The sequence below is a fragment of the Myotis yumanensis genome, unplaced genomic scaffold, assembly GCF_028538775.1.
Source record: "Myotis yumanensis isolate MYYU_CA2020_CCGP unplaced genomic scaffold, mMyoYum1.0.hap1 SCAF_2, whole genome shotgun sequence".
Classification (NCBI taxonomy): domain Eukaryota; kingdom Metazoa; phylum Chordata; class Mammalia; order Chiroptera; family Vespertilionidae; genus Myotis; species Myotis yumanensis.
In genome coordinates this window covers 6,046,433-6,059,075 of record NW_027223753.1, presented here as the reverse complement: position 1 = coordinate 6,059,075, position 12,643 = coordinate 6,046,433, and the positions used below count along the sequence as shown (strand labels likewise).

Below are 12,643 nucleotides of genomic sequence, written 5' to 3'. Positions count from 1 at the left end.
TGTGCGATTAGGGGCCCCATCACTGAGCTTGGAGAAGGAGCCCCATGTCGGTGCTTGGAGACTTGGGTGTGGGCAGCACAGACTTGGAGACGTGGACAAACATGGGGAGAGTGGGCATCCGGCTTGGGCCAGGGTGGGGCCCAGCAGAGCCAGGGCCACAGGACTGGGAGGACTGGAGTGAGCCAAGCCGACCTGTCCCTGACGCTGGGCTGGGCTGGGATCCCCGGGCCCCTCTGGGCCAAGCGAGGCCATACACGGGCAGCTGGCTTCAGGGCAAGGATCTGGGGTCACGGGGCATCGCCTGAATCCTGGGGGACAACCATCCATGTGTACAAGCCAGGTCTACCTGTGGGCAGGCACAGGTGTGGGCACCCCTGTCTGACCGCCTCTCGGGGGGGCCCCAGGTGGGGGTGTTTAGAGTGTGGCTGTCGAAGCCTCTTCTAAGCATGGACTGGGGAGCAGAGCCGCTCCCCTCGCTTAGCCTCTGACCTGTGTGGAGACGTGAACGTGCCCCCTCCTGTTGGGGGACGTGTGAGGAAGTCCTGACATCGAGACGCTTCGCTGGGGCTGCCTGTGCACAATGTGTCTGTCGTGGCCACCGCCCTGCCCCTGCTCTGCCGCAGGGACACACAGTAGGAGCAGCTCTGTTGCTGGGCGGATGGACAGATGGACGGACAGGCAGACAGATGCACCCTTGTTGGTCTTTGAGGCAGGTCCCAGGTTGCATGGGGATCTGGGTTGCCATGTGCCACCAGGACCCTGGGCAGCCTGCTCAGCAGCCATGGGAGGTGGCTAGCAGACAGGCAGCTGCGTTAGACTTTGGGGCGTTGGCGTTGGGCTGTCGGGTTTGGGGATTAGGCACTGCTCCTGCGCCTTCTCAGCTGGGAAGTGGGCTTCTTGGGACCAGCCAGGCCTTCGAGGGCTACAGGAGCTGGTCCAGGCAGAGAGGGCAGAGCCGGGGCCTCGGGCAGGGACAAGGGCCCTCGGACGGGCTGTGAGGAGCTCTGCCCTTGGCTGAGGGCTGCGGGAGGAGGTGGTAGGAAAGGGCCGGAGGAGACAAGGGAGGGGCCGAGAGGACCCTGGTGGGAAAGGCTGGAGAAGAGCAGGTCTTCGGGCTCCCCCGTGGCAGAGGCTGGACTCAGTCAGGCCCAGGGACCAGGTGGGCCAGGCAGAGGAGAGCCTGGGATGAGCCGCCCCGGTGGGGACAGGTGCCAACCAGGGCTGCTGGGACAGTAAGGCACGGGGTTGCCCGGCTGCCCCTGGCTCTTAGCGGTCTCCTCACCAGTGGACCGTGGGGTAGATGCTCACAAGTGGAGTCAGGCTGCTTGTCTTGCTGGCTCTGCCCCACGCCCAGCCCTCAGCCTGCGCCGCCTTTATACCAACGGGGGCCTGGCCGGCCGGCCTCTCAGAGGAGGTGTCTCGGGCCAGACAAGGGTAGGAAGTGCTTCCAGGAACCAGTGCTGGGAGAAGACCTTGTGTGGGAGGAGTCGTTCATTCATTCGTTCATTTCCAAAATCCTCGGACCGGCTAGCACAGGGGTGGGCAAACTTTTTGACTCGAGGGCCACAATGGGTTCTTAAACTGGACCGGAGGGCCGGAACAAAAGCATGGATGGAGTGTTTGTGTGAACTAATATAAATTCAAAGTAAACATCATTACATAAAAGGGTACGGTCTTTTTTTTTTTTTTTAGTTTTATTCATTTCAAACGGGCCGGATCCGGCCCGGGGGCCGTAGTTTGCCCACGGCTGGAGCACGTGCCCGGCTTAGAGCCAGGCCCCGGGATAGAGCGATGGGCGAGCTTAGCCCTCCACAGCTCAGCCTAAGAGGGGTTCAGACATGCGCCGGGCAGTCTCAGGACAGAGTGGGGAACCTCTGGCTTGCGGGGTTTGGGGGCAGAGCCTCAGCCCCGGCTGTTGAGGTGGGTGCCTGTGCCTGACCTCTGACCTCTCTCTCTCCACCCTCTGCAGCTGAAGGCACCCGGTGCACCGACCCGCCCACAGGCAAGCCCGCGATGGCGGCCAAGCGCAAAGGCGGCCTGAAACTCAACGCCATCTGCGCCAAGCTGAGCCGCCAGGTGGTGGTGGAGAAGGGAGCAGAGGCCGGCGCCCACACGGAGGGCAGCCCACTGAGGCCCCAGGACAAAGAGCGCAGTGGCCCTGAGCCAGGGGTGGCCCGGGCCCCCCGCAGCGAAGAAGACAAGAGGCGGGCAGTGATCGAAAAGTGGGTCAACGGGGAGTACAGTGAGGAGCCGGCGCCCGCTCCCCTGCTGGGGCGGACCGCCCGCGAGGGCCTGGAGCTGCCGCCCGAGGGCGTGTACATGGTGCAGCCCCGGGGCTGCAGCGACGAGGAGGACCACGGCGAGGAGCCCAAGGATGGCGCGGCCGAGAAGGACACGGACAGGGCAGCCTCCAAGGACAGCGGTGGTCCCGGTGCCAAGCAGCCCTCAGGTGGGTGTCTGGAGCCCTGGACGGGCATCACCTGGTGAGGAGGCCCAGCGGGAAGGAGGGGTGTGTCCACGGAACATGCCCGCTTCTCTCACTCTTGTTCCAAATATTGGCGCCGAGTCCGGACTCCTGCGGAGAGGGGGCTGGGGTGGAGCTACAGTCTAGAACGGGGAGGCCAGTTGGGCAGGGATCCGAGTGAGACCAGGGGTGAGAGGGGACGGGCCTGAGAAGGCAGCTTCCCTAGTGTGTGAGCGGGTCTGGGGGTGGCGGCTGCCGAACACACAGTGGGTCTTCAGGAAGCCGTGAGTGGAGGGATAGATGGGTGGACAGGCAGGCGGGTGGACGGACAGTGTGGGTAGACAGCTACATGCGTGTGCAGAGAGGAGCCCAGTGGAGGACACGGCCACGGGAGCACACGCGCCCGCAGGCTGTCCACGGAGGCTGTTTCCCAGGGAGGTTTCTCCGCGTGGCTGTCGGACAGGCCTGTTCGCCCGCTCTCCCTTCCCTGCTCCCTGACGGCTTTCCCACTGTCTCCCCCCCGCCACCTTCTCCCTCCCGGGGACCCCGGCCACCCTCAGCAGGACCCCTCAGACAGGGCACAGGACCTCAGGGTAGCCCAGCCCGAATGTCCCATGACACCTGCCTGCCCCGGACACGTCCTCTGGCCGACCTCTTCCACGAGGTGGCGGAGGCCCAGCTTTGGCTGATGTCTCCTTGTCCTTAGAGCAGCCCTGAACTCCTTCTGCTCTAGGGAGGGAGGGGGTCACCCCTAGGACTGGAACCCCAGGATTTGGGGTCTCACTCAGCTCCCCAGCCTCCTTCCCAGGCCTGTGCCTGGTGCCGAGCCTCCCCTGCCCGCGCCCCTGCCCCCTTCCCCCTGCAGTGAGGGGCACATCCCCTCCCAGTGCGGGGAGCCCTGCGCAGCCACATAATTATGCATATAAGATATAAACAGAGCTGTTTAATTATCCTTCGCCACATCAGTGACAGAGTAATTAACAAACATTGCAAGATCAATGAGGAAAAGTGTGACCTTCAGTTTCCTCTGATAGGAAAAGCCCTTGCCTTTCCCAGACGCAAGGTGATTGCGCGGGGCCCGAGGGGAGGGGAGAGGAGGGGAGGGGAGGGGAGGGCAGGGACAGGGCCTCTGTTCCTTCAGCGCCCCAGCCCCTCCCACGCCCAGCTCTGTCCTGCCCAGCTCGCCTGGACCTCTGCCTCCTGCCTCCTGTGCTCCGGGGAGTGGAGAGCCGGTGACAGGAGGCGGGGCGGGAAACACCAGTGAGTCTCATGGCCCAGGCCTCACCCTTCTGGTTTGAGGCCCCGTGGGACTCCGGTGTGGCCATGAGAGAGCCCAGGGCTGAGCGACCCACTACGGGCTGGGCCCCAGCCGCCCTCTCTGGGCCCAGGCCTGTGGGCTGACTTGGGACCCCAGCCTGGCCCCCTCCCTGCTCTAAGCCGCCTGCCCTTCACAGCCTTCTGTCTCTCTGCCATATATAGTGAGGGCTCAGCTGCCTCCAGCTATTTTTAGGCCCTTTCCCTGGTCCCTGAGCCACTGAATCTGACATCAAGAGCCCACTCCCCCCAGGCTGGGCCCCGGCCGCGGCCGCCGGTGGAGCTTACGGTCAGGACAGCAGCCCACAGGCCACTGCCCCACCCCCACCCCCACCCCCAGGGGGACAGCTGTCTGTCCGCTCTTGAGCCACTCTGCCCGCCTCAGGTGCTGCCCATGACCGTCTCCTCCTTACCTGGGGGGGGGATCCCAGTCCTGCCAGGACTGCTCCCCCCATACCCCCGCCCCCGGAGCTCAGAGCCTCTCCCTGCACATCTGGCTGGGTTTTCTCTTGCTCCCAAGCCCAGTCTTGCCCTATGAGACCACCTCCAGGTGTGGTCTGAGAACTCCAGCCCCAGCAGGTTGGCGCGGGGATCGGGAGGAGACCCCCATCTGCTACGCGGCCAGAGTCCTGCGCCTCCCACCCTGTCTTTGGCCACATCTTTCCCTGACTGTGCTTCTAGGCCCCGCAGCCTGGGGCCCTACACGCTGAGTGTGTCCGCCTGGGGGTGCGGGCTCTGACACAAGTGGGGAGACACGAACGCCCCCTGGGGCCCATGGGGGTCTCATCCTCCCGTGTGCACCCACCCCTGGTTCCGGGCAGAGCACATAGTAGGTGTTTAGCCAGCGTTCAGCGCAGGAAGGCGTGTCTTGTGCGAGCTGAGGGGTCACCTGTCTGATGGGGTGGAAGGTCGTGTGTGGAAGGGAGGGGTCTCCAGGGAAGAGCCCCGAGAGAGTCGGATCATCTGACCTCCGCATCCTGAGACGAGTCTCGGGGAGCTGGGCGCGTGGCGTGTGGGTGGTTTGTGTACGTGTGTCTGTAAGTCGGGAAGGGGGCAGGGATGTGAGCTCGATGGCGAGCGTGTGTGCACGTGGTTCCCTGTGAGGGGTTGCTCGGGTTCTCCGTGTCCCTGGCGTGGACTCGGGTGGGGCAGACATGGGCCACACCTGGGCCTGCTGCCTCTCTGGCCCCGACGCCGCGGGTGGCCACCTTGTGCACGAGCGTGTGCCCAGAGGACTCACAAGTCAAGCGAGTGCACCAAGGCGCTCTGCCCTCAGCCCTGTGTCTGGGATCATTAGGAATCGGGGGCTCTGGGCGGGGCCACCAGGCCAGGCCCTCCCAGGGGTGAGGTCCTGGGTGTCCATTTGTGGGGCTCGGGGAGGGTCCTCGGTCAGGCTCAGCCAGGCGCACCCCAACCCCACCCACGGAGGCTCCCTCAGCCGCCGGCCCACGTCCCACCTGGCCGGACCTGTCCCCCCACCCCTCAGGCAGGCTGGGATCTGCCTTACTTCCAGTAAAATGGCTTCGTCTTCATATTAGGCCAAGGCGAGAGCGGAGACATTTATGAAACTTTGTTTAATGTACTGAAAAGCCATCGGCCAGAACATTTAGGAAATTGATTTTCCTGGCATTGATGAACTCGTTTTATTTTACCCCAGTATTAATTACTTTTTTTTTAAACAAATTAATTTAAGAGTCGTAAAACCTAACAAGTGAGCCAAATGTCCATAGATCATGTCCCGCTCCGCCCCTCCCCACACCGGCCCCCTCCCTCTGCGGGTGGGGGCTCCTGCCCTTGGGGGGGCTCCCTCCCAGAGGTGACCGCCGTGCTCTCTGCCGTAGGAGAGGCCTCCTCGCTGCGGGACTACGCGGCCTCCACCATGACCGAGTTCCTGGGCATGTTCGGTTACGACGACCAGAACACGAGGGACGAGCTGGCCAGGAAGATCAGCTTCGAGAAGCTGCACGCAGGCTCCGCCCCCGAGGTGGCCACCTCCTCCGCGCTGCCCGCCGGGGAGGACGCCCTCAGCAAGCGGGCGCGTTTCTCCAAGTACGAGGAGTACATCCGGAAGCTCAAGGCGGGCGAGCAGCTCTCCTGGCCGGCCCACGGCACCAAGGCGGAGGAGCGCGCGGGCAAGGACGCCCTGGGCCCCCTGCCCGGCCTGCGGCTGCCCAGCCACACGGCGCACCTGGAGACCAAGGCCACCATCCTGCCGCTGCCCTCGCACGGCAGCGTCCCCATGCAGGGCCTGGTGGCCCGGGCCTCCAAGTACGACTTCTTCATCCAGAAACTGAAGAGGGGCGAGAACCTGCGGCCCCAGAACGGGAGCACCTACAAGAAGCCGTCCAAGTACGACCTGGAGAACGTCAAGTACCTGCACCTCTTCAAACCCGGGGAGGGCAGCCCCGACATGGGCGGGGCCATCGCCTTCAAGACGGGCAAGGTGGGGCGCCCCTCCAAGTACGACGTCCGGGCCATCCAGAAGCCGGGCCCTGCCAAGGTGCCCCCCGCTCCCAGCCTGGCTCCTGCTCCCCTTGCCAGCGTGCCCAGTGCCCCCAGCGCCGCTGGGCCGGGGCCCGAGCCACCTGCCTCCCTGCCCTTCAACACCCCCGAGTACCTGAAGTCGACCTTCTCCAAAACAGACTCCATCACCACGGGGACCGTCTCCACTGTCAAGTAAGGCACGCCCCTCCCCGCTGCCTGCCCCCCGGGGCCACTGCCCTGCCTTTGAAGCGCACGTCTGTGGACACACACATCTGCTATGCGCTCATACACTCTAGGGTTCTCACGCATGTGCTGCTGCTCACACGTGTGTGCTCACACACACATTCACGCGTGTCCCTCTGCCCGCGTGAGCGCTCATGCCCAGTTCAGGGGCCCACACACTACACGTCTTGCTGTGCACACATACCTCACACTGGGCACTTGTGTGCATGTGCTTTCTGCTAACACACATACCACAGGCTCCTGCCACCCTGTTTGCCTGTAACTGGCTTTCCCTCCTGCCACCTCCAGGCCCAAATACAGGCTGAGGGAAGTCCCGGGGGGGGGGGCGGTTCCGGGGTCCAAGCTGGTGGCCATGGCTCCCCGGTCCAGAGCCTGGGCCACAGGGAAGGCAGCAAGAGAAGGCAGGAGGCTGGGGAGGGAGCGGGCACACTCAGCCCTAACCCCCGGGCCAGTGGTTTTCAGCTGCTGTGCCCCAAGAATTTTTAAAAACATGCAATAGCCGACTCTTTAGTCAGGAGCACTGACCTCTTTCCCCTGAGTTTGTCAAATAAAAAAATGACAACGGCCAACACAATAGTCCTGGTGTGAAATGAATCAAAGTGATACCTAGTTTTTTGTGTCAGATCGGCAAAAAGTGTATTTTGGGGTGTGCCGCAGAGTCTTAGTAAGTAGCTTGTGTGCGCCCCGAGATGAAAAAGGTTGAGACCGTTGCCCCAGCCAATGGTAAGATGACTGGTCACGGATGGTGGGGCTGAATGAGACCCTCTCCCCCGAGATGGGGCCACACCTGGGAGCGGATCTGGGGAGCCGCCTGCCCTCTGGGGCCGTCTTGCCCCTTCCCCTGGGGACGTCCCTGTGGTACCTGGCACCCCTCCTCAGCCAGCAGCTTCCTGACTCCTGGGGTGTGAGGGGGGGTCAGGCCCAACTTCTGAGGCTCCTGCCGGTTAGACGAGGCCAGGCCCGTGCCCGAGATGGAGCCCCCCCCCCCCGGCCCTGCCGCTCCGGACTCCTGGCTGGGTCTGAGCTCATTGAACCCAAGCCAGACGTTCGCCATGGGACTCGCTCAGTCCCACCCTGAGTGCCTCAACCACCGAGCGAGGGAGCAAAGGGCCAGGCCCCAGGGCAGGGAGCTGCCTCCCAGATGCTCCTGAGGCATGAGGCCACCCCCTGTCCGCTAATCGGCTGTGCCCTGTGTCTCTCACCAGGAACGGATTGCCCACAGATAAACCAGCTGTCACCGAAGATGTAAACATTTACCAGAAATATATTGCCAGGTAGGCCCCTGGGGAGGAGACTGCCACAGAGAGCAAGTGGGGGGGGGGGGGGGGCACCAGGAAAGCCTGGGGACTGGGACCAGATGTCCATACGACCACGAGTGCCAAGGTGCCTCCCCATCCCCATACACTCCTGCCCCAGCTCAGAGGCCCCAACCCCGGGGTGGGACCCGGGCCACACACCCTTCAGCAGCTTGTACCCCAGGCTAGACGGGGTACCTGAAGGGGCCCAAGGGCAGGGCCTGGCCACAGGTGAGTGTAGGGCCCGTCCACAGCTCACACGGGGCCCTGGGTGGGTTGTGGGCCCCTGGAACTGGCCAGAATGCACTCCCCGGGGGCCAGGCCTTGGCCCTCACCCCCTGACTCCAGACCTACCCCTTTACACCCTTAAGGCAGCAGGACTGGCAGGTAACCTTCCCCTCAACAGATTCCCCAAATCAGGGCCCTGGCTGCCAGCGCCTGACGGGGCAGCACATGGCAGGTCGTGCCCGGCAGCTGCCTTTCTGCTGATCTTCCAGGTTCTGCCCGTCCCTCTCTGTCTTTCCAGCTTTGCTCTGCTCTCTTTATTATTATTATTATTATCATTATTATTAGCGCCTCAGCAGATGGCCCTTTTGGCAGCTTCAGCTTAAATATTTATTTGCAAGTGGTTCTCCCCCTGACAAGGGGGCCTCCTCTCACTCTCTCCCGCCGTCTCTCGCCATCCCGGCCGGGCAGGCGGGCTGAGCCTGCCACCTCCTCCGCAGTTGTCATGGCATGTTCTCCCCAGGGTGGCCGTCCCCGGGGCTGGGAGAGCCACGCCCGGCAACATCGTGGCCTGGAGACGGCCTGGGGTGTCAGGGAGGTGGGCAGTGGCCAGGCAGCTGGGGCTCCTGGCTTCAGAGTCGGCTGGAGAGTGAGCCCCCCGCCTCGGGAAACCAAACAGATGCTGTGCGTTAAAAATTCATAGCTCTGCCCTGTTTCAAGTGTCAGGAGAGCCCAGGAAAGAGAACTGTCTAGCTGCATCTCTCGGCAATAGAGCCCTGGCCCGGCTCAGCAGGGTCCCGGCACCTGGCCCAGTGCTGGGCGGTCGGCAGCACCTGCACAAGAGGCAGTTGGGCCACCTTGGGGGCTCCTGCCTTCCCCATCCCATCCCATTCCATCCCATCCGGGTCTCTGCTCCGTCTCTGCTCTGACTTCTGGCTGCCCCAGCTCCTTCCTCTCCACTTTGGTGCCAGGCCTCAGTGCCTTCCCTGGCACTCACTCCCAGGGGAGAGGGACTCCCCGGGCAGATGGCTCTAGGCTTCCTGATGGGCTCAATCGCTTGTCCTGGCCTCCTCAGGCTTCCACCCCTCCACCCCTGCAGACCACCTCTGCCCTCCACACCCCCACACAGGGCCCGGCACTTCTCTGCGGCACAGGCATAGACTCCTCCTGGCTGCTTAGGCCCGGTCCCCTGGGCCTGGCCCCGGAGAGGTCTGAGCCGACCCCTCCCCTGCAGGTTCTCGGGCAGCCAGCACTGCGGCCACATCCACTGCGCCTACCAGTACCGCGAGCACTACCACTGCCTGGACCCCGAGTGCAACTACCAGGTAAGGCCCCTCGGGCACCGCCTGCTCCAGTGCCGACGGCCGTGGGAGCCTCTCCAAAGTGGGATGGGAGCTCAGTTCTGCCCGGGCTGCCCGGACTTAACTCCGGGAGGCAGAGAGGCCAGAAAACCACTGGCCTGTCCGTGCACCCAGACCCCTGCCCACAGGCATCTGGTAGGATCTGGAGCCATCTGCAACCTGGTGCTAATAATTCAAATGCCCATTCACGGCGTCTGCCTTGCACCAAGGGCTGTGCCAGAGCCCAAGCACCTTACCTAATAGATCTTCCCAGGGAATTATGAGGTTGGCATTACTGCCCCATTTTACAGATGATAACATTGAGGCTCAGGTCCATGGTCACTTCTATTCAAAGTCACCCGCTGGTGAGTGCAGAGCTCGTGAAAGTGATGGGAGTAAAGGCAGTCTGCCCAGGGCAGTGATGGCGAACCTATGAGACGTGTGTCAGAGGTGACACACGAACTCATTTTTTTTGGTTGATTTTTCTTTGTTAAATGGCATTTAAATATGTAAAATAAATATCAAAAATATAAGCCTTTGTTTTACTATGGTTGCAAAGATCAAAAAATTTCTGTATGTGACACGGCACCAGAGTTAAGTTAGGGTTTTTCAAAATGCTGACACGCCGAGCTCAAAAGGTTCGCCATCACTGGCCTAGAGGCTGCTCCCTTTGCCTCGCCAGGGAGCCCAGCCCGGCAGAGCCCCTCGGTAGCTCTGGGCAAAATGTGTCCCTCAGAGCCCCTGCCTTAGAGGCTTGGTCCAGTTCATCCTCTCTGCTCCTGGGCATGGCTGTCGGGAGCCTGAGGGGAGGTCAGGGCAGAGTCTGTGGTTCTGGAACCTTGGAATTGTTCCCTCCAGGGTCCCGTGTGCCAGCCTTGGGGCAGTCTGGGCTGCCCGGACCCCACGCAGGGTTATTCACAGGGAGGCCTGAGGTTGCCTCGGGCCAGCAGCTGGCCTGGCGCTCTTGGCCTCTGGCAGGCCGGCCAGGCTCCCGCCAACCCGCCCTCTCCCGGCAGAGGTTCACGAGCAAGCAGGATGTGATCCGGCACTACAACATGCACAAGAAGCGCGACAACTCCCTGCAGCACGGCTTCATGCGCTTCAGCCCGCTGGACGACTGCAGCGTCTACTACCATGGCTGCCACCTCAACGGGAAGAGCACCCACTACCACTGCATGCAGGTGCCCCCCGCCCCCACCCCCGGCGGGGAGCCTCCCTTCCTCCCGTCCCAGGTCCCAGGACAGGGCGGGGGGCAAGTGGCGAGTCCTGGGGGCTCAGGCTCAGGCAGCGGCTGGTGGGCCAGGGCGGGGCCTTCCCCATGGCCATACTTGGTGTGGGTGAAATTCAGCGAGCTGTTTATACAGACCGACATTTTTCAGGCTTTAACACCCAAGAGCGGCATTGCAAATGATTCCTGAGGAGGTTTTTGTTTAATTCTTTGTTTTAATGCCACAGCAGAGTCTGGGCTTTTTCAAGGTGTCAGGTCCAGGGGAGCGACTTTGGGTTGCAAATAGCAGCCGCCGTGCCTCCCCCGGTATTTGTCAGGGGGTTGTTATGGCCTCCGTGAGACAACCTGGGCCCAGGGGAGAGGGGGGCTCACTCACTGGGCTCTGAGATGGTGCAGACACTGGCACGGCCCAGCCTTCGCTGGTGTTCAGATTCCACTGGTTTTTACTCGATATGGCAACGTTGCCTGCCTTGGCCCAGCTGGGGTGGGAGGGGAGGGCCTTGTGCCAGGAACCTGCCGCTGAGCGCGTCCCTGGGCTAAAGGTGACCGCCAGGCCCCCGGGTCCGGCCTGCCTACCCCTGGGGGCTTTAGAGTTGGAGCCACAGATTGGAACTCCAAACCCACCCCCTGCGGGAAGGGGCTCCCACGCCTCTGCCCGGGATGTCCTGGGTCCCAGAGGGCACCCCGACCCTCAGCACAGGCAGGGCCAGGCCCTGAGGCCTGCCGGGTCGTGAGGGGTTCTCTCTGTGCTCCCTGAGTTACCCTCGGGCCCCCAGCTGGGTGTGTACAGGCGCAGACGTGCCCTGAGCCGGGAGGCCAGCGGCCCAGGCCCCCAGGCTCCGGCTGCACCCATCAGAGCAGCGCCTGGCCCGGGTTCCCCTGACAGCCATCCCACCCCCGCAGGTTGGCTGTAACAAGGTGTACACGAGCACGTCGGACGTGATGACGCACGAGAACTTCCACAAGAAGAACACGCAGCTCATCAACGACGGCTTCCAGCGCTTCCGGGCCACCGAGGACTGCGGCACGGCCGACTGCCAGTTCTACGGGCAGAAGACCACACACTTCCACTGCAGGTACCTACCTGGGAGGCTGTCCAGGGAGGCTCGCCGGCCTCCGGGAGGGACAGAAGGCTGGTAACCAGGCCCCAGGGGCGGCTGGGGGCCCTGTGTCCTCACAGGAGCAAGAACAGCAGAGAGGGCGGCTCAGAGGCCCCGGCTGGTGGGAGCAGGGCGGGGCCTCCTCCCGGCCCCACGCGGCCCCGTGACAGGCTCCCGATGTCCCATCCAGGCGCCCCGGCTGCACATTCACCTTCAAGAACAAGTGTGACATCGAGAAGCACAAGAGCTACCACATCAAGGACGACGCCTACGCCAAGGACGGCTTCAAGAAGTTCTACAAGTACGAGGAGTGCAAGTACGAGGGCTGCGTGTACAGCAAGGCCACCAACCACTTCCACTGCATCCGCGCCGGCTGCGGCTTCACCTTCACCTCCACCAGCCAGATGACCTCGCACAAGCGCAAGCATGAGCGCCGGCACATCCGCTCGTCGGGCGTGCTGGGGCTGCCGCCCTCGCTGCTGGGCGCCAAGGACACCGAGCAGGAGGAGTCCAGCAACGACGACCTGGTGGACTTCTCCGCCCTGAGCAGCAAGAACTCCAGCCTGAGCGCCTCCCCCACCAGCCAGCAGTCCTCCGCCTCCCTGGCCACCGCCACCGCCACCGCTGCCGCTGCCGCTGCTGCCGCCACCGAGGCCGTGCCCGGGGCCACCAAGCCTCCCAACAGCAAGATCTCCGGGCTGCTGTCCCAGGGCCTGCCCGGCTCCATCCCCCTGGCCCTGGCCCTCTCCAACTCAGGCCTGCCCACCGCTGCCTCCTACTTCCCCATCCTCCCAGGCAGGGGCAGCGCCTCCCTGCCTGTGGGCACCCCCGGCCTCATGGGTGCCATGTCGTCTGGGGCAGCAGCCGCGGCAACACCCGACACAGCCACTCTGGGCGCCTCGGGAGCTGGGGACTCAGCCCCCGCCACCGCTGCCGCCGCCTCTGTCTCG

At 63.5% G+C, this 12,643-nt stretch overlaps 1 protein-coding gene across 1 annotated transcript in view; it reads left to right on the top strand.

The window, feature by feature from the left end:
* Positions 1–12,643, top strand: part of CASZ1 (castor zinc finger 1) — a 56,561-nt gene that overhangs the window by 26,546 nt on the left and 17,372 nt on the right. Inside the window, 7 exon segments of the mRNA XM_070404065.1 lie at positions 1,970–2,449; positions 5,620–6,454; positions 7,711–7,779; positions 9,260–9,350; positions 10,382–10,546; positions 11,497–11,669; positions 11,884–12,643. Coding sequence (XP_070260166.1) covers positions 1,970–2,449; positions 5,620–6,454; positions 7,711–7,779; positions 9,260–9,350; positions 10,382–10,546; positions 11,497–11,669; positions 11,884–12,643 — 2,573 coding nt within the window.